Consider the following 19,437-nt stretch of genomic DNA (forward strand, 5'->3'; position numbering starts at 1 on the left):
AATCCCTGCCAGCGATCACCACCGGTTGGGAGGTGCCTGCAGGTCGCCGTCTGCCCCATTCCCCGTCCCCGTCTCTCACATCGAGCATCCCAAAAGGCACGCCTTCGCTGTGCGTACGCCATCTCGTCCTCGACACTCCTACTCTTCGCTTTCCTCGTTTCCCGCCTCCGTTCACGACCTACTTTACGACCGGCCCAAGGCCCCTTCAATCCACGCCGCACCCTGGCCCCCCGTCATAGGCCCTGCCCACCCCCCACAGGTCGAGCAACCGCTTGTGACCGCCCCGTTCTCTTCCCTCCTGCCGATGCCCGTTCCCGTTCCCGTCTTCATCAAGCAGCCCTCCCACCAGGTCATCAAGATCAATCACCCCTCCCAGCCCGATAGCAAATCGTCCGTCTTTCAGCACCTCACCAACACGTTGCCCCTCCCTCCTCAGGGACCTCCACCCTCGCTCGCATCCCGGGAGGAGTGGATCAGCTCTCTCCCTTCGTGGAGGAGGAACAAACCCCGCCGCATTTGGGAGGACGACTACGGGCTTTCCCAGGACCTCACCCAGCAGGGTTTTCAGGAAGGGTTGACCGCTGCGGACAACGCATCGGTCATTAAAGGAGCGCACGCGCAAGCGAGCATTCCGCCCGTCCGTGCCTCGACGTTCGAGGCCGACTTCCTCTCCGGCAACATGTACCTTGCCCCTGAAGAAATGGACGACGAGATGGATGGTTACCCCGCTATGCGGGACTGGCGCAGCGACGATGACCTTTCCGACTTCCCCCAGGTCCAGCAGAAGACGTACCAACGCATGTCGACCGACAGCCCCATCGCCGTTGCAGTGGATCGCACAGCCGACTCCCGCACCATCACTCGCTCGCTTTCGGCGCCCGGAGTGGCTGAAGCGTACGCCCGGTACGAGCGTGGCGCGTTCAGTCCCGTCTTGGAGGACTACTCCCCTGACGTGGCGGAGAATTTTTCTCCAGAGCAAGCCGGCGACGTCGAGGTTGGTTCTAGCCCTATTGGACCAGCCACTCCATTTGCCGACTACGTCGACAACGCTTTTGTGGAGGCCCAGTATGTCCCCGCGTTGCAGCGCAGCCGGGCTGCTGAACGCAACCAGAGCGTTTCTTATCCCACTCACGACGGCTACCACGCTACGTGTTACCAATGCCAGACTTGCCAAGGGGAGCAGCCCGTTCAGCAGGCTCCCGCCACCGAGTCCGTCGTCACGCCCGTCGCTACTGCCGCATACAAGAAGCTGGCAGCACCACTGTCAGAGTGGATCGTCGGATACGTGTGGAAGGTCTGCACGACGGGAATGCGCCTCCCTCCTGTATACGCCCAGCCAGGGTACGCAGCCGTTCACTGGTCATGGTCTGGCGTCGTAATTAACGGCATCCCTTGCAGCGCTTTCTTCAAGCACTATCCCAGCTCGCCACCATCTCACTTGATCTCCTCCACCCACTCCATGCTGCTATCAACACTTTTACAGCCCTCGGCGGTGTTCCTTGCTCTGTGGTACATCGTGCGTTTGCCCGTCTTCTTCGGTCCTGTGGGATTAGGTCCGGAGCACGTCAAGGAAATGCGCTTCCGCGCCGAACTGCTCGGGGAGGCGCATCTTGGAGCCGATCGGGATATGATCGAAGCTTACGCGCCATTCCGTCTCATCCTGCTGGGCTGTATGCTCGCCAATAAGTGGCTGGATGATCACACTTTCTCCAACAAGACTTGGTAAGTCGAGTGGTACCATGTTGCGAAAGCTTTCGCTGACTCATCCATGCAGGCACACCATCTCGAACGTCCCTATCCGCTCATTGAACAGGCTCGAAGCGCTTGCTTTGGACATTTTCCAGTATGACCTGTCCATTGCTCCCCTCGACTGGACCGACTGGCTTTCGGACATCATGGCGTACCACCAGGCGCTATCGTCTCCCATGTTCCCGCAGCCTATTTCGCGCCCTTCGACCAGTCCACACATCATCGTGCGCCAAGCTCTCGAGACGTTGGTCAACGCCGGTACAATCGATTATGCCTACTCGGGCAACGAGGTTTCCGGACCTCCGATGCCAATCTTTGTCGGACTCGAGGATCAGAAGAAGACTGATGAAGACACGTATGTGGACGACGTGCTGGAAATCGACTTGGACGAAGACGGGCCGCTCCGCGAGGAGTATCTCCCGAGGAGGCGGACCAGCACCAGGTCGTTCAATGCGCATGCTGATCCATATGCGAAGGGGTCTGAGCGCGCACTGCCGCCACCTGCGAAGTGGAGTCCCGCCGCAGATGAGCCCATTCTGCGCGACTCTACCAGGGGACATGGTCAGTACGTGGCACCCCAGCCTGTGTCCCACCTTGGATTGCCGCCGCCACCTCCGCAATACCAGCCCTCGGTGGATATGCATCACCCTTCCTGGCCTATAGGTGGCTACGTCATGCGGCAGGACCCGGCTCGGGCTTTCCCTCCCCCCATGTACCAAGCCCCCCACCCTGCCTTCGACTACGGCTACGGCGTTCCCACTGTCCATCCCAGCCATGGCCGTTCGCACTCCCTCTCCTACAATCAGGCCATGGAGCAGGCGCCTGCTCGCCTGCGGTCCTTCTCGCAGACGCAGTTCGATCACGATGTTCGTGTGCCAGAGGCGCAGTACGTGTCTCCTCCTGCATGGGGCACGTACAACCGCATCGGCTTCCCGACGTCCTATGATCGGCCCTTCGGGCTTTCTCACCGCCCCTCGCTCATGGCGTGAGGTTGTACAACAACGCGTTCTAGATTCGCAACGGAGACTTAGATAGTTGCACCTGGCTCCTTTCCCCGGTACCCTCCATGCATCATTCATTATAATAATCCTCTCCGTCGCTTCCGGTGTACCATCCCCTCCCGCTCCCCACCTGAGCCACCTCGCGCAAGCGCGGGGTGGTTCTTTCGCCACTCACTATTGTGCGCTAGCTCTCCGCATTCTCGGTCATAGGTTTCCTCAAGTCTCTCACATCACAACATCGTTCGTCTACTCGGGCCTTCTGCCATCCACGACATATCCATCCCGTCTCAGGATCGCCCCCATCTCGTCCCCTCGCACTTCGTATCTATTCTCACCATTACCGGCACACGATTCGGCCTGGAGGCGCTATGCGCTCTCAGTCGTCCACGCGCCGAGGGGCATTCTTCCACACCGTATCTGGCCTGTGCGCGTCGTCGTATGTCTGCATACCGAACGTTGGGCGGTCTCGTCAATTCTCCTGCTTCCTCCTCCGTAACGCCGCGGTTCCTCGTGTACAGAATACCTACCTACCCGCCCGCTTACATTCACGTTTCCGCTACCCCTAATGTTGTCTCACGTCGCTCTCCCATCTCGTCTTCTGGCTTCGCATCACGTACGTCTGTTCTGCTGCATTGTTTACAAACGCACAAAAACATACGGAAAACCCAGAAAACCCAGCAATGTCTCTCGTCTCCTACGTACCCAGTCGTTCCTCCCTCCCCCCTCCCTTGGTGGACCCATCCACCCGCTCCCTCGCATCCGCCTTTGTACTTTCAACGGACGAAGCCCCCTTGCTCCTTGCCATCCGTCGCGCTCCCCCCTTCAGCATGCTTCGTCTCCGTAGGTATAGCTTATGTACATCGGTCCTAGGTCTCCGACATCTCGCGGGTGCTCCTGCTTGCTGTACATGTCGTCAATGGAAGACCGTTATGCTCCGAGCCTGTGCCGTGTGCTCCCGTACGTGTGTCCCACTCGTGTGCACGCACCTGGTGGAACGTGTGTGGTCACTCGTTCGTTTTGTGTGCCGCCTTGTTGCGTGTAGGCCTTCGCGGGTGGACGCGCGAGAGTCCCGAGGCTTATCGGCGGGCACCTCGGTGAACACACCGACAGAAGGTGGACCTGCGAACTGCATCGATGACCACCAAGTACTAAGTACGCGTACTGCTTCTTTAAACGACCGTGTTGCTCACGTGGATGACATCGAGCAGCGACGCCGCTCTGCCTTTGTTATGTCTTGATCTTGCTCGGCCTGGACACTATAGTGCCTTCTAATCAGGGAGGTGGCAGCGGAATGACATAGTACGGGATTGCCAATCGTGAGCGCGGCGGCCGATGCGGCTGCAGAGGCTGAGCGTGGGAGCTCCCTGTTAATTACCAGCTGAGCGCCGTGGTCGTGAGCTTTCCGTCGGAGGTTAGTAGCGCGAGGCATGGAGCACGGGTGCCTGTTGGCGGGGTTAGGCCCGGCTGGGCAGAGCGCGGCCGATTTTGGCGCAGGTTCGCCTTCGTGATTAGTATGCCGGGCCCGGGGCTGCGACCGAAGGAAGGACGTATGTATCCTCTTCTGTCCTAATGGTTATGGTGATCGGGACTTGGTGCGTGTGCATGGATTATCCGCCCTCTGGCATGAGATGATGACGTTAATCGTGTCGGACTGTGTGAGCCATAAGTCGATCCTACGACTAGTGACGGAAGCTGGCTGGTGACGCCCCCGCTCGGTACGATATCGGTTGACTGGGATAAACGGATCTGCGTGCCTGGGATACTGGCAATAAAGAGCATCGCTTACCGAGTAGTTTCGGCTTGGGTACCGCAACAAATGACAGATGTCGCTGGGCTTGATCTCCTACTATGAACGCCCCGGGCTTCAAGCGAGAATCGGAGGCGTTGATTGCGAGTTTGGAGACCGAGCAGGGGCAGCTGTCACCAAATAGTCGCGAATGAAAGCTGCATCTTTGCGACGTTCCGCTCCGAGGAGAATGTAGAGTCTCGACCGATAGAGATTGGTCGGACTTGGCGGGCCGACATTCAAAATCATGTATTAAACCTTCCACTAACGGTATGCAGCCGAACCAGGTATCGGGCCGTGGATCGTCGACTACCTGAGACTGCACCTGTGTGACTAGAGCTTAGTTACATTGCATGGTTGCTCGACGTCAAGAGGCAACTATGCCATCGAGAGACACCACCTGACCACGCTGTTCCGATGACGCGTTGCAATGAGGTTGTAGCCGAAACCTGCCATGAGCCCTAGCTGAAACGGCGCAGCACTGGAAACGATGGTCTCAACGCGCGGTGTCGACTAGGTTTGTCGCAGATTGTGCAGCACAGGACATGTTGGCTTGAAAGGCCAGTACGCAACACTCGGAGGGCAGAGGAGTGTCGGAGCGCCGACCGCAAAGCCAAGAGCGGAGGCGCTGGGTGGATTGCATCCGCGACGAGGCCTGGGTGCCGGCGTGCGCCCTGGCGATGGGAGACTAGTCCCTCGATGTCGCGCGTCGCATCACTGCGCTCGTTCTCCGCTTGCCGCCACGGACCCACGTCCGAACTCCAGCACGGCCATGCGCCCCGTCCGAAGCTCGTGGCAGCTGCTTCGTGCCTTCCTTCGACCTCACACGGACTAGCCGGCTGCTGCTCTCTGCCCCACGCGCCTTCTAGGAAACACGCTCCCAGAAGATTGTCACCACGCGGCCGGCATTGCGTTCTGCTCCAGCTTAAAATCCCCTCCACTATCCCCGATGTTTTCCCCATCCGCTCTGCCTTCCATGGCTCCTTTCTCCCTCTCCCGGCTCGCGCTCAGCATTGCCTACCTTCTCCTCCCAGGTGAGGTGAACTTACCTGCATACTTTGCCAACTCATTCACCCAACCCCCCAGGTCTTCGATCTACTGCCAGAGCCCACAACCCAACCATTGCTGACAGACGACAAGGAGCGGGTCTGTAACGCCAGTCACACATCCGGACCCTCGAAGTTGCGGACGCCTAGATGTGCGCAGGGCCACGACGACATTCGCGCCACGCAGCAAATCATCCGGTCCTTCCTGCGCGGTCTGAACTTCGTGTCGCCGAGAACACCGCAGAACGACGGGCTGCGACGGCGGCTCGCGGCGGAGATCGCGTCCTGGAACATCGACGTCAGCGCGACGTTCACCGACAAGATGCTGCACAACAGCTGCAACATGGCCGAGTGCACCTCCGGCCACACCAGCGCCGAGCACCAGTACTTCGTCGCGCTCTACACCGCGTTCACCTTCTACGCCGACGACCACTGCGGCGCCGACCCCGAGCCCATCGGCCAGTTCGCCCAGCGGTTCTCCGAGGGCGCCCCCCAGCTCGACCCGGTGCTCGACCGCTTTGCGGCGCACATCCGCCGCGCGTTCGACCTCTGGCCGCGCATCGGCGCGAACGCGATCATCAGCGGCACCTTCGACTCCATGACGGCCATGTACATTGAGTACACGACCACGGGGATGGCCCCAATCCCCGGCGCGACGCGCTATCCCTACTACGTCCGCACCAAGTCCGGCGTGGCCCCCCCTACGCGCACTTCGCATTCCCAGGCGACTGGCGCGACGGCGTGAACTCGTACCTACAGATCATCCCGTGAGTGTTTCGCCTGTCGTCGACATGGGGATGGCAGCGCTCATCCGGGATGGACGGGTCGCGCAGAGAGATGGATTACTTCATCAACTGTACGAAGTGAGTGCTCTCCCTCCCCTCTGGAACCGCGCCGGTGACACAAGCTCATGTGCGTTTTACGTCCGCAGCGATATGTAGGTTTCTGTGGGCGTCGGCATCAAGGTGCGGCTGATCTGACAGTCTTCGGTTCAGCTTGTCCTTTTACAAGGAGACCCTGGCGGGCGAGACGGACAACTACATCCACCTGCGCGCGGCCGCAGAGCGGAAGTCGCCGTCGGAGGTGCTCCGGATCCTCGCGGACGAGGTCACGGACACCGTGCGTAGGATCGACGCGATCACGTCTGCCGACCCGGAGCTGGCGGCGCTCTGGCAGCGCTATCTCCAGGTGCGTTACGTCCGGCGGATGTCCGCCTGCGTCATCTGACCGTCGCGCCGTCCTCCAGGGTTATCTAGAGTTCCACGTGAAGACGGGCGGTATCGCCTGGCTGAGCTTGGGTTCTACGCCTAGTATCGTCGGATCGCTCACGGGTTCTAATGAGAGCGCGGCAGCAGCAAAACATAATGTATGCAATGCAACATCACTATCCGCTTGTACTTATAATGTAGTCACAAGCTCTAGTCGAGCTTAGTTATACACAACACTTCACATCCTTCCCTAATTAATTGGTGACGTTAGACGTCGATGGTTATCTTACCCCTGACAACATTCGCGGGAGAGGACACGGCCCGCGTGGGTGTCACGATCGAGATTCCGTCGCGGGAAACGCAGCTGCCAGCTCACATCCGGCTCGAGGTGCAACGCAACGAGGCGAATCAATATCTTTGGGCCGGCGTTTATCTGGCGGCTGCAATGTGTGCGCGTGTTTGGCACCCTGGCCTGATATATGTAGGCGCCAAACGCGAAAGTTTTCCTGGTCGCTTCGTGCCGTCTCACCTCTCCACGCGTCGCGCTCCGTACTGCGTCGTGTGCTGCTAATGGCGTAGCCGCACGTCCACAGGTCCTGTTCTGACACGAGTTGGACGATGCAAGACTCGGCACCGGTGAGTATCCGCTCCATTCCCCCTTCGATGATGCTATGTATATTCCCAAACATACGAACGCCCTCGGGCGTTGTGAAATGACAATACTCTACAACGGTATCTGAGCCCTCCCTGTATCTTTTCGTCTGCGCCGCGTGTCTGACGCATGTTCGTGTGCTGACCGCGCTTTCCCTTCTATGCAGGCAACCCAGTGCACGAAGTGTGGAGTGCGTCCGCCACGGCGCGTGTATCTTCCGGCGATCGCGGTGAACACATGCGGTGGTGTTAGCGTCTGTGATGACGCCTTCGCCACTCCGCATGGCGGCGCCGGGCCCCGAGATGTCATCCGAGTGGTAAGTGTTCGTGTTGCCTTGCAAGTTTTCCCGCTTCCCTCCCGTTCCTCGGGTCCACGTGCCTCTCGCGCTTGATGACACTTCTATTCACACTGTACGAACGCCGGCGCTAATATGCCGATGTCCTGAGTAAACCTTTACTACAACGGTATCTGACGCTTTCTCGACTTGTTTGCCTGTCTCCTGGTTTTCTCGTGACGACGACGAACTGACGCATGCCTTTCGTCAGATGTACTTATCACATGCTGTGACGAGGGCAAGAACAATGTTGGTTGGTGAGTGTGAGTGGACATCATACGTAGTACGTTCCTATGTATAGTCTCTATAGATAGATAGAGAATGTATTGCAGACCGAAACCTGGTCACCTTTTTTGAGCGCTTTCTCTCTGGAAACTGATTCCAGGTTTATTCATCATTCGAGAATCAACGTCGTTGCGACCGTCTCCTCGCTATGGCGGCTTCTGCTTCGCTCGTGAGACGTGAAGAGTATCGTATGCAATAGGCACGACGCGTCTGCTGTAACTGTCGGCGCGCGCCGAAGCCTGATATATTAACATGTCGCGAAGCCCCTAGGATGCGAGTCCGAACTTATGTGCCGAGAACCATGATCATACGGAATGCGAATCGGTGGCCACCGTCGCGTGCGTGCGTACGCACAAGCAGAAGGCAGCCACAGAGCAACATGAGATGATAGATATTGAGACATGTATGGATGAATGTGGAGCGTGGTGGGAGTTTGGCAAAGGAGACGCCGGGAACCAAAAAATGCACAACAGAGCAAGGTACAGAGCGATGCAGACGTCCAGATCGTACACACCACACAACCACCCCCCAATCCGCGGTCTTCCGCCGACCACCCTCTCGCCGAAACGCGCTCCCACGCCGCGTCCGACGTCCCAAAAAATTCTTGAAACAACGGTCTCCCCATAACGCACTCCATTTGCCGTCCCAAGCCCGAGCTCCACGATCAGCGACACCACCGGTGAGAACGACGATGACCTCCTCAGGTTCGCGTTCACGGTCACCGGACGACGGCGTTGACGGACGCGTTCCGCCGATGGCTGGAGCTCGGGACGTGCCCGTCCATGCTGTGCTTGTGGCTCCCGAGCAGGTTGAACGGTAGCCGGCGCGAGGAGCCCGGCGCGTTCGCCGTCGTCGGCGTCGCGCTGCGCTCCGGGTCCGCGGTCCCGCTACTGCTGCTGCTGCCACCGATTAAGCCGCCGCCGGAGGACCCCTCGCGCTCGCGCGACCCGCGTGGGGGAGGCGGGAAGCGCGCGTACTCGCTCGGCGGGCCGGTGTACATCTCCGCGTAGAGGGGCATGTTCGTGCTGCTGCTGCTGCTGCCGGCGCGGTGCGCGCCGGGGCGCACGGTCGAGTTCTGCGTCGGTGTCGCGAGCGCGGAGCCGGAGCTGGACCCGGACGCGTCGGCGGTGAGGGAGGGGGAGGGGCGGCGTGACCGTTTACGGGCTTGAGCAGAGAGGGGCTCGTGCCCGCACGCGAGCGCGACTCTTGCGAGGACGTGCTCGGGGGGATGGTGAGCGGGTGCGGGGGTGAACGGAGTTGTGCCGCTGATGCAGAGGGGCGAAGCCGGCGGCGAGGCGCGACTGAGCCGAGAGCCGAGATGTCGTCGTGATGGTGGACGGTCGGTTCCTTTGGGGGAGGGGCAGGAGGTGGAGAGGATGCGGGTTCGTGTTGAGATGGGGTGTCTGTGGATGCTGTAGTCGCGCTTCCGCTGCGTTGTCGGAGCTTGTATTTCTCCATCGCGTCGGCGTCGCGCTCACGCATTCGTGTCGCGATAGGGGAGAGGGCGGCAGCGGCGTTCGTGGTCATTGTGGGAAGGAGAGTGGCAGAGCTGGGCTGGGAGACTGGGGAGGAAGCGAAGCCGAAAGCGCTGCTTGTCGAGCTTGCCGAGGGTTGCCCAGGTGAATGTGTTCCAGACGGTAATGGTGCTGGCCGCCGCGAGGGGGACGACCAGAACCTCGATGATGATTGTGCAGAAACACCGTTGTCGAGTGCATCTCCACTGTTGGATGTCGTAGTCGTATGGCTCGTGCCAGAACCACTTCGCATCCTCACAGACCCGCCATTGGTCTGCATCGAGTTTTCCCGAGGCGATGGAGGATATACCTGCATGTTCCCGCCCCACTCACTCCCTCTCGCCGCGGCCTGCTGAAACACGCCTCTTCGAGCCTTCTTGTTGATCTCGAACTGTATTCGAGCTGTGTCTTGCAGAGTCTCCCGCGTGCTTACTCTGGACGAATGTGTCAATGATGATCGGGTAACGTAAAGGAACCACACTGACGAGTATGCATAGTCGGAAGGAGTGAACCCCTGGTTATTCCGCGCGTGGTACTGGCATCCGCGCTCAATTAACAATTGGACGATCTGGGAAAGGAACGCCGATCAGCTTTCCTGCCTAAGTTATGGCGTGTTGACGCATACGTACGGTAATATGTCCCCAGGAGCTCGCGCTAAATGAGGATAAGCGGGAGAGCACGGAAGCGTATTAGCAATATGCTCACTAGTGTAAAGGGGTGTTCCCCTCGTTGTCGGCAAGGTCGACGTCGGCACCAAGATCGCAGAGCATCTAGTGGTCCTTGAGGACGGGTGACAGGGGATGAGAACGGACGCCACAACTTACCCGGACAAGCTCCTCGTTTCCCTTTAATGCAGCGACATGGAGTGGTGTTTTCCCCTCTACATTGGCCCAATCAACGACGTCCGGGAAGCGGTCGATGTACATTCGTGCCATGCGGAGAGTTGCGCCCAGGAAATCCTGCTCAGAGGAGCTCTTGGACTGGTGGCCAGATGGCTGGGGACGTGCACCAGCCAGCAAGTTGAGGATAGTGTTGTCTTCCGCGTCCTGAGCACGGCAACGTCGGAGGATGTGAACGGGACGCAAAGCGGAGTGAGCCGAGGATACATACCTTGCTGTACTCATGGTCGTCATGTCCGCTGCTGAGAAGATATTCAAACGTCTCTTCGTGTCCCAGGACGGCGGCCCACGCAAGTGACGTATAGCGTTTTTGTGTGGATCTGGGTTGCGCATCTCGGTCCTCTTGACTAGTCGCTTGACAAGGAAGAGGTTGTTTTCTGGGGACAGGGCGAGGGTGAGGGGCGGGGCAGAGGGGGATGAATGAAAGTACCTTGGACGGCGCGCCGCAAGCGGACGGTCGCGTCTTTCTCCGCCATGGTGTTGCGGGGGGGAGGGGCGCGGAGGGGCGGGGGAGAGAGAGCAGTCGGTGAGCACAGCCCAAGCGAGTAATAATAAGGAGAAACGATCACGTGTAGCCGCCGCTGGCCGGTACGTAATGCGAGGCCGGTGCAATATTCTCCTCCTCCGCCCCGAGGGCAGTGCCTGGCTCTTTTCTCCTCCCCCGATCACGGCGCCCGCGATGCCCAAGTCATCTCCGCTCCGCCGTCTCCTCCTCGACCGATGGTACGACTGCTGCCCGCCCCACTCGACCCCTCACCGACTCATCCTTCTAGCGCGCCCCACCGCATCTCCACCGCGGCCCTTCGCGTTTATTGTGGGATCATTCTCCGCTCCTTCTGGACTAGCTGCTCACCCTCCGCACGCCAATAGACTGCATTTGCGGCGAGTTTATCGTGCGTCCCGCCCCCGCGCGCACGTTCTCTCCTCACCCCTTCAACCTCACAGCTCGTCATCGACAAGAGCCTGACCGCTCTACCGCGCAGACAGACTGATGGCGCGACCGTCATCCGCTGCGCGACGCGGGCGACGCCAAGGCCCGCGTCTTCAAGCTGAACGCGACCCCCAAGGAGCCAATCCTCGTGGACGGTGAGTTGCCGTTCGACCCTGCCTGTGCCCGTCCCGCCCCCTTTGTTGATTGTTCGCGGCCATCGCCAGCGAAGGCGGGCACGAGAAGCAATACAGATTTCACTGCCCGCGATGCGCCCTGCAAGTTGCGTATCAGTCCACACCGCCGCCCGCAAATCGGGCCCCTACCTTTACGTCTCAAGGGTGCACTCAGCCTCATCCAAGGCCAGGTCCCCGCGGACGCGTTCGAGGACGAGAAGCTCGTCGCTGTAGCTGCGTAACATTATGTGCGTTGCCTGTATTTCTAGCCGTTCTCGCGCTGCAGCCGCTTCGATTGTCCGTCGGTCGTGCTTATCCGCGTCAGACATTTGCAACACCTTCCGAGCCCGGCGTGATACGCATCAAAACGAATATTGACACTCTACGCTTGATCCTGAAAGGTTAGTTCACAGCGACCGCAAATGGAAGTTTGAACGTGTGGAATGGCGATGACCCTGCGTCCCAACGAGTCGGCGATTCACCAATCCAGCAGCGGGTTGATCCAACAGATGGACTTGTCATCAATTTTGACTTTCGTCATGTGTAGGCAGGGACGAATCAATGACTGCAGTTTTGGCAGTTCGCAATCACACATTTTACCACTCATCATTTCGCACGCAACAACGATGGTAATCCCGATTACTTCGTTGGAACCAATTAGGAATGTTCTAAAACATACTCAGAATCTTCGCCCAATTTTGATCTCAGGAAAGTTGTACATTGTTTGCCGGGAGGAATTCTGTATAGGGCCAGTCTGCGATGCATCTGCGTGTCTTACATCCAACCGCGTCCCTTGAAGTCATCCAAAGCAGCGCTTGTTAATTCGTCAACCGAGCGGTACTTCATACCGAGCACACTGACGCTCTTAGCGTTTTCGTAGCGCACGTGATGCTCAGCCTTCGCGGGATCGTATGAAATGTTCCCGGGGGGAATCTTCTCCGACAGGCGGTGCGCGGCCGACACTAGACACAGAGTTAGCTGACGAAATGCAGGGCGATGACAAGTAGCATACCAAAATCTTGCCATTTGAACGGGCCGTTTGCGATAATAAAGCGGTTCCCACCAGCCTCCGGTTTCTGTAGAGCTAAGACATGCGCTTGTGCGACGTCCCGAACGTCAACGAAGTTCGTGCTGCATAACCCCAGTCAGTTCGTACCGCCAGCGTATACACAATCAACGCACCTTGTATCATTGCCCGAAGCGCCTCCCACGACGTTGTCGTACCAAAGCTTCGCCGAGAAGTTGAGATTTTCCGGCTTGTCCACTTCGTGCAGCACCGGGCCGAAAACAAACGGCGGATTGAGCGTGACGAGGTCCCACTGTATGTCCCCGCGCGCGCTGGCATCTTCCTGCAGCTTCCAGGCTGCGCGTTCGGCCAGTGTCTTGCTTGCGCGATATTTCACTATCGCCGGGGCATCGCGTCCGCGAGCGGTGGTCTCTGCGACGGCTTGGTCATTCCATGACGACTCGTCGAACGTCATGGGGGTAGCGCTTTCATGCAATATTGCGGCGGTGGAGGACAAGACAATGACACGGCGAACACGGGTGCCGTGCGTTGCGGTGGCTTTGAGTACCGAGGTCGTGCCTTGGACGGCAGGAACGATGAAGTCGTCGGGCTCGATCACGGTCATGTCCACGGGCGACGCGGTGTGCAAAACTGCGTCGACGTCCTCGAGAAGCGGTCCAAAGGCCGTCTCCTGTGCATGTAGAGGCGATGTGAGTAAGCGGGTATAAAAAGGCAAGGGCCAGGAACATCGCACGTCTGTGATATCTGGGACGATGGCGATTTCAAAGTTGTCTCCGAAAGGCTTGAAGATTTTCTGGAGGTGGACACCCTTCTTCTCGGATCGCACGACCCCTCGCACAGCATACCCGGCATCCAGCAAGCTCTTGACTATCCATACGGCGACATAACCGTTGGCCCCTGTGACGAGGACTTTTCCTGACGCAATTGCGGGCATTGTCAGCGGGGTGTTCTTGATGGTCGCGATGAGTTGAGTTGAGTGTTCGGGAGGTGAAGCGTTGATATTCTATTGCGCTCATCTGAGCTACTCTTATAGCCCTATGTCCGGCCAAAATGTACTTCGCCGAAGCCTATGTCCGACTAACTTCGCCGAGGCTAGAACTGTGCTTGATGAGTAAGCTTCGACAGATTGCTGAATAAGACTTGGCAGCCGTGGAATGAGAGAAGATAGGGTGGGTGAGTACGCACAACGAACTATCACGTTGATGATTCTTGTGCATGCATCGTGCCGGCCGGTCCGATGGTAAGTAGGAGAAGTTGAAACGTTGAACTCCAGATGGTACCAGGGGTCGAAGCAAGCGCCTCGGCGTTCGCCGAAAGGTGAGCATTGCGTAATGGGTAGCCAGGCCCGAGCCGTCCGTTTGCAGCCACCGGGCCACCTGCCACCACCACCTTCCACTCTCGCCGATCGTCGTCCTCCTGCCTGCGCGCCGTCTGCCTCCGCACGAGCCCTTCAGGCCCCGCGCGCCAGCTCTCCTTCTTCTTTTCCCCCCTGCCCTCTGCCAGCGTGTCATCCTAGACCATGACCTTTCCCTCCAACCCAGACGCGGATCCGGATCCGTCCTCCCAGATCGCCTGGCCCGCACGTCACGGAAAGCCGTCGCGCAATGGCTCTGGGACACAAGCGCAGAGGGTTGGTGTGGAGGAACGCACAACGCGGAGCAATGGCAAGCCTGTAGCGTCGGGGACGGCGGTGGAGACGGATAGCGCGGGCGGAAAGAAGAGGATGTCGACGCTCGACCTCATCTACCTCAGTCTCGCGATGGGTGGGTCACAAGTTGCGTGGACGGTTGAGCTCGGGTGAGTGGATACGGCTTTTATGTGGGAAAAGCTACGAGGTATCCTCACCACCTTGTTGTGTCCGTGCAGATACGGCACTCCGTTCCTGCTTGAGCTTGGCCTCACTGAACAACTTACAAGCCTCGTGTGGCTTGCCGGCCCTATAAGTGGGCTGGTAGCTCAACCTGTGATCGGTGAGCCTCGCGTCTGTGTCCCCACATCCTTGCAGCACGCTGACAGTTGCTGCACATAGGTGCCATCTCGGACGCGTCTACGTCCAAATACCGGCGTCGGTTTTGGATCGTGACTTCCACGGCTGTGCTTGTCATCTCCACCCTCACCATTGCATACTGCCGAGAGATTGCTTCTTTCTTTGTGAATGACGTATTTGGCGGCGGCGGCGGTAGCTGGGATCCGGAGAATAAGCAACGGGTGAGCTAGGTTCTCTATCCAGAGCTCCGCTACTCACTAGCTACCAGGTACACGATACAGCAATTGGTTTTGCCATCGTTTCGTTCTATCTCCTTGACTTTGCATTGAACGCTCTGCAAGCATCCCTTCGGAATCTCCTTCTCGATGTCACGCCGCCCGGACAGCTCAATGCGGCAAATGCATGGCACAGCAAGATGTTGAACGCGGGAAACATCGTTGGCTATGGCTTGGGTAAGTCAGTTCGACGTCAACTTGATGTCAAGCCTAGTGACTTTGCGGGCTAGGTTTCCTGCCGTTGGCCAATCTGCCGATCCTTCGGCTTCTTGGAGGAAGTCAATTCCGCAAATTCTGCGTTGTATGCATGATAATTCTTTCAGCTACTGTCTGGGTTACATGCTGGACCCAACAAGAACCCATTCGGAAGAAGCGTCAAATTGAGAAGAGGTACGCGCCGTCTGTTGTTTCTGGCAATCTTGCTCACAATTTTGCAGGAGTAGCATGCGAGACATCGTGAAGAACATCTGGAACACAGTCTGGAGTCTTCCGCTACCCATTCAGCGCGTATGCATCGTCCAGCTGTTCGCTTTCATGGGCTGGTGAGGCCTCTGGGTCATGTGTGCACTCCGCGACTAACATTGGTGTGAAGGTTCCCGTTCCTCTTTTACTCGTATGTAACTACCCGACTCTTGCTCGCATTGGGCTGACGTTTACGCCCAGGACGACATACGTATGCCAAATTCTGGCGTACGAGCTTGGTGAAGAGCCGGATCATGATCGCGCTTCGCGAACGGGCGCACTAGCCATGCTCATCTACAGCTTTGGTACGTCTACGATACGTACGCCGTTGACTCGACCTGACCCCGCGGACCCAGTTGCCGTTGCCGCCGGTTCTCTCCTTCCATACCTCACCCGGCGTGATGCCGCGCTTCTCGCGCACGCCGGGGACGAGGATGAGGACGCCGAGCTCCGCCGCCTGCGTGCCAAGTGCGCGAATGGCGCGCCGAGGCCGCCGCGCACGGCAAGCCGCTCGGCTGCCGTTTATGCCGTTCTTCCTGCGCAACATCTGGACGGCCGCATGATCCTCTTCACCGGGCTCACGCTCGCCACGTTCTTCGTGACCCGCGTCTGGCAAGCGGTCGTCCTCGTCAGCCTCGTCGGCATCTGCTGGGCGGTCGCGTGCTGGGCGCCGTTCGCGATCATCATGGAGTTCCTCAAGGAGCGCGAGCACGCGGACGCGGAGGCGAGGCCGGGGCCGCCGCCGAACGCGGCGGGAGGCTGCGCGACGGTGGTCCCGGCGGCCGAGTCACGGGCGGACGCTGTCCACGCCGGGCGAGAGGCGGGGCAGCCGCACGGTGAACGCGGAGGTGGCGCAGGGAGAGCGCGCGCCGCTGCTGAGAAGACGAAGGAGCTTTGGTGAGCACGACGCGGAAGAGGCGGTCGTGACGGAGGCGGCGGGTGGAGGGACGGTCCTGGGTATCCACAACTTGGCGATCGTGATGCCGCAGTTTGTCGTGAGTGTTCCGACCTCTTGCGTGGTGCGCGCTGGAGCTGATGTGGTCCTCAGGTCGCAATTGCATCTAGCCTGATTTTCCGCGCCGTTGATGGCGAGGCGGAGAGCGGACCGCACGGTGGCGGCGGCACGTTCTACGGCAAGAATGGTGTGGCGTGGGTGCTCAGGTTTGGTGGTATCTGCACCTTGGTATGTTGTTGTTCCGCCCGTGGACCACTTCGCTGACATCGATTCCTGTAGTTTGGCGCGATGCTGGCGCAGAGAGTGCCCCCGACTCGCACTGAGAAGGAGATGCGTCGCCGCCTCGCGGAGCTCAAGGTCCTCCAGGAGGAAAGCACTGTCTAAGAAGTGCACCCGTCTCGAATTGCCGCTCTTTGCTTTCTCGCGAACATCCGCTCCTGCTCGAATCATATAGTCATGCATATATCCCACCTCTGCTTTGCATATCCTTCCCTTGGGCTACGTGTCACCGAACTTGGACTTGTTTGTCGTTTGTGTTGTACACCATCACGTTGCTATCCGAGTACCCCTGTACATGTAGCGAGGATCGTGTAATCCCAGTCGTCGCCGTGTCTGCTCGCCAGGTGTCTGCACGGAATCGGCGTGATAGGTGCTCCTGTGAGGTAAGCCGCGGCTGCAGATGCCGCTATCAGCAGCATTAGTACAACTTCGACGCCATACGGATCCCTTCATACCTTCCGATTTCGATACATTGTAGAAGAGGCGGATGGACAAGGCGTTCTTCACAGCCAGTAGTGGGGGAATAGTGCGGAGTTGCTCGAGTATGCTGGGATCCTCGCCCTTCACGCAAACGAGCGCAACCGTGGAAAACGTTTCCTTGAAGAACGAGACCTCCCAATGCAGATTGCTTTTCGAGTCTTCAAGGCGACCTACGTCGAGGTCATATTCAGCAGGAAATTCCGAGTTGCGAGCAACAAGAAGCAACAGACCCTCGTTATAGGTGGGAACAACTGTTTGGCGGACGATCGTTCCATCGTCGTCCTCAATGTCACACTGTCCCGTGTGTACTAGCACCTGCTTCTCGACCAATGCACCTTTTGGGAGTTCCGGGACGACTGCAAAGAGCGCCGGTGCGGTGGAGTCCTGTCGAGTTGCGACAGGCCGATCAGTCAGCATGAACAGGTGAATGCGGAGGTAACTTGCCTCGTTATGCTTGACGCACGCAGTGCGTACTGCTGGTATGTCCCTTCTGTGTGCCAGCCAGTAGATAACGCCTTGCATGTGCCCTTGCCAGCCACCTCCCGAGTTGGTTTTCAGAGCTTCTACTACTCGATGCGCGTGCTGAAAAGCAAGAGCGGCCTCCATCGCCAAGGATGGAGGAGATGGTAAACTGAGGCGGCTCGGGATCAGACCGATCTGCCCCGAGATGAAGACCCGCTCGTCTGCCTAGGAATGCCAGAGGGGTGAGTGACTACAGAATGAAGAGGAAGTGCACACAAGGCACTTACGACGATAGCTTGTGAGTATGGACCGATGTTGGCTGGTGCCCAGTAGCTTAGGCCTTGGACGTGGAGTGCTTGTCGGTCGGTCGGAGAGCGCTCAGCAAACGCGATGCAATCGACTCGGACGTGTATCCTGGGCGGGAGGTCGAGAGCGACGCACGCGCGAGCAGGAGGGCTAGTTCCGAAGTAGGTGGCGTAAACAGCGTTTACCCGTCCAAAAAGCTCCATGGATGAGAGGAAGATGTTGATGTTGGTGCAGTTCGCCAATGTCAAGCCATGCGCAGCCAAGGACTCTGGTACCCCAAATTAGCGACCCGACGAAGTAGAAGGCAGTGATGTCTTATACTCACCCTGGAGCTTTCCGAAACAAAATCGTACTTCGTCTTCGAGTGACATCTCGGGATCCTGGATATCTTCGCGCTGAATATTTGCCACAGACACCCATCGTCCCAGACGTTTTGTGACCGCGATGGGAACCATCGAGTTTTGCGTCGAGCCGTTTGTGGTTTCCTCTGGCCACCGCTTGGCAGTTTCGACAATATCAAATATGTCTTGGAACGGCTCGGAGAGAACTGGAGGGATGGCGATTTCGGGAATGCCTGCGCTGTCTTTTGGAACCAACGATGCCTCCTTGATCCGAAGGTAGGCGACAGTGGCGAAATCGTTGTCCGAGTGTACCACAGTCTGGACTTCATCTCTGTAGTAAGTTAGAAGATTCACAGTGATGGTCTTATAAACGTACAATTTGATACGGGATTTGAATAGAGGACAATCTAATGTGAGGGATTCATATTCGCCTCCCTCTCCGCAGACATGCGAACCGTACAGAGCGTTCTAGAAGAACCGTGAGCTATGGAGTCAGCGATAAGAGGAGCGTAGAACTCTTACCAGCTTCATGAGTGTCGGTTGCATCTGAGCGAGAGTCTTGCCAAGGTGTTTCGTAGTCAATCCAATGCCAGCGACCTTGATCAGGATGGCTTCCATGCCTGCCTCAATCATCTCAGAGAGAAGCTCCTCTTGATCGCGCTGCCAAAGGTAGCACAACGGTGTCATCCCTAGACGACGGCAGCTGGGGTTTTGATGGTCAGGGAATTACGGCAGTAGCAGATAACAGTAGACATACACATGTTCAACGCGCACACGCTGGTAGTTTGACAAGATGGCACCCACAGACACCCCTTGTACATCTGGGTGGTGGCTCTGGCGTTCCAACATGAGAGTGAAATTAGGTGAGAAGTTTGAGTATTTACTTTGACGGTTGTGAGCAAATCATACAGATCCTCTGTCTCATCTCCAGAGGTTCCGCTGCCACTAGCGGGATCACGTCCTCCATATTCTCCCCCTTGCTCGACAGCAGCCCCGTATATCACGCGCCTGTATAGCGGCACGTCGAGCGCGCGGCCAACGAATTCTATCGCATCTTGCCCGACGGTTTGGTACAGGTACGAGTCGAGTTCCTCTGAGTTGCATGGAGTCGGAAGGAATCAAGGGAGCAGCTTGAATGTGGTCGAACCTTTGCCTTGTTCCGGGCGCAGAGACGCGGCGGCGATGAGCTCGTGGCCGTTTTTGGAACAATGGAGGAGGTTGTAGCAGCTGTCCTTCCCGCCGCTGAGCAGGGCAATGTACTTCATCGTGGAGAGGAGGAAGAGAC

The 19,437-nt window shown here is 58.2% G+C and overlaps 7 protein-coding genes across 7 annotated transcripts; 4 read left to right on the forward strand and 3 right to left on the reverse strand.

The window, feature by feature from the left end:
* Positions 1–304: 304 nt before the first annotated feature.
* On the forward strand, positions 305–2,738 carry BXZ73DRAFT_53102 (uncharacterized protein; the record flags this gene model as incomplete). Its single annotated transcript, XM_048020940.1, has 3 exons — positions 305–1,341; positions 1,399–1,722; positions 1,775–2,738. The coding sequence occupies 3 exons, from the start codon at positions 305–307 to the stop codon at positions 2,736–2,738; spliced, it is 2,325 nt and encodes a 774-aa protein (XP_047873846.1).
* A 2,774-nt stretch (positions 2,739–5,512) lies between these two features.
* BXZ73DRAFT_105372 (terpenoid synthase) lies at positions 5,513–6,809 on the forward strand (the record flags this gene model as incomplete). The annotated part of the gene is made up of 7 exons (XM_048016223.1): positions 5,513–5,570; positions 5,642–5,682; positions 5,743–6,273; positions 6,342–6,349; positions 6,416–6,445; positions 6,514–6,519; positions 6,578–6,809. The coding sequence occupies 7 exons, from the start codon at positions 5,513–5,515 to the stop codon at positions 6,807–6,809; spliced, it is 906 nt and encodes a 301-aa protein (XP_047873847.1).
* Positions 6,810–8,779: 1,970 nt separating this feature from the next.
* Positions 8,780–10,950, reverse strand: BXZ73DRAFT_92295 (ankyrin; the record flags this gene model as incomplete). Its single annotated transcript, XM_048026314.1, has 8 exons — positions 8,780–9,280; positions 9,364–10,009; positions 10,061–10,143; positions 10,205–10,229; positions 10,281–10,345; positions 10,400–10,621; positions 10,686–10,807; positions 10,905–10,950. The coding sequence occupies 8 exons, from the start codon at positions 10,948–10,950 to the stop codon at positions 8,780–8,782; spliced, it is 1,710 nt and encodes a 569-aa protein (XP_047873848.1).
* A 203-nt stretch (positions 10,951–11,153) lies between these two features.
* Positions 11,154–11,820, forward strand: BXZ73DRAFT_105374 (uncharacterized protein; the record flags this gene model as incomplete). Its single annotated transcript, XM_048016224.1, has 6 exons — positions 11,154–11,197; positions 11,248–11,288; positions 11,345–11,367; positions 11,420–11,476; positions 11,542–11,560; positions 11,630–11,820. The coding sequence occupies 6 exons, from the start codon at positions 11,154–11,156 to the stop codon at positions 11,818–11,820; spliced, it is 375 nt and encodes a 124-aa protein (XP_047873849.1).
* A 532-nt stretch (positions 11,821–12,352) lies between these two features.
* BXZ73DRAFT_53119 (NAD(P)-binding protein) lies at positions 12,353–13,539 on the reverse strand (the record flags this gene model as incomplete). Its single annotated transcript, XM_048020942.1, has 4 exons — positions 12,353–12,540; positions 12,591–12,709; positions 12,761–13,275; positions 13,339–13,539. The coding sequence occupies 4 exons, from the start codon at positions 13,537–13,539 to the stop codon at positions 12,353–12,355; spliced, it is 1,023 nt and encodes a 340-aa protein (XP_047873850.1).
* Positions 13,540–14,124: 585 nt separating this feature from the next.
* BXZ73DRAFT_92297 (MFS general substrate transporter) lies at positions 14,125–16,668 on the forward strand (the record flags this gene model as incomplete). The annotated part of the gene is made up of 12 exons (XM_048026315.1): positions 14,125–14,402; positions 14,472–14,575; positions 14,635–14,813; positions 14,861–15,044; positions 15,098–15,257; positions 15,305–15,409; positions 15,460–15,480; positions 15,531–15,634; positions 15,686–16,019; positions 16,054–16,324; positions 16,378–16,512; positions 16,564–16,668. The coding sequence occupies 12 exons, from the start codon at positions 14,125–14,127 to the stop codon at positions 16,666–16,668; spliced, it is 1,980 nt and encodes a 659-aa protein (XP_047873851.1).
* Positions 16,669–16,838: 170 nt separating this feature from the next.
* On the reverse strand, positions 16,839–19,417 carry BXZ73DRAFT_92298 (uncharacterized protein; the record flags this gene model as incomplete). The annotated part of the gene is made up of 11 exons (XM_048026316.1): positions 16,839–16,969; positions 17,019–17,213; positions 17,274–17,427; positions 17,488–17,730; positions 17,793–18,079; positions 18,137–18,483; positions 18,529–18,620; positions 18,675–18,855; positions 18,910–18,986; positions 19,037–19,245; positions 19,300–19,417. The coding sequence occupies 11 exons, from the start codon at positions 19,415–19,417 to the stop codon at positions 16,839–16,841; spliced, it is 2,034 nt and encodes a 677-aa protein (XP_047873852.1).
* Between the last annotated feature and the right edge of the window lie 20 nt (positions 19,418–19,437).

Source organism: Epithele typhae (genome assembly GCF_022376455.1).
Source record: "Epithele typhae strain CBS 203.58 chromosome Unknown BXZ73scaffold_64, whole genome shotgun sequence".
Classification (NCBI taxonomy): domain Eukaryota; kingdom Fungi; phylum Basidiomycota; class Agaricomycetes; order Polyporales; family Epitheliaceae; genus Epithele; species Epithele typhae.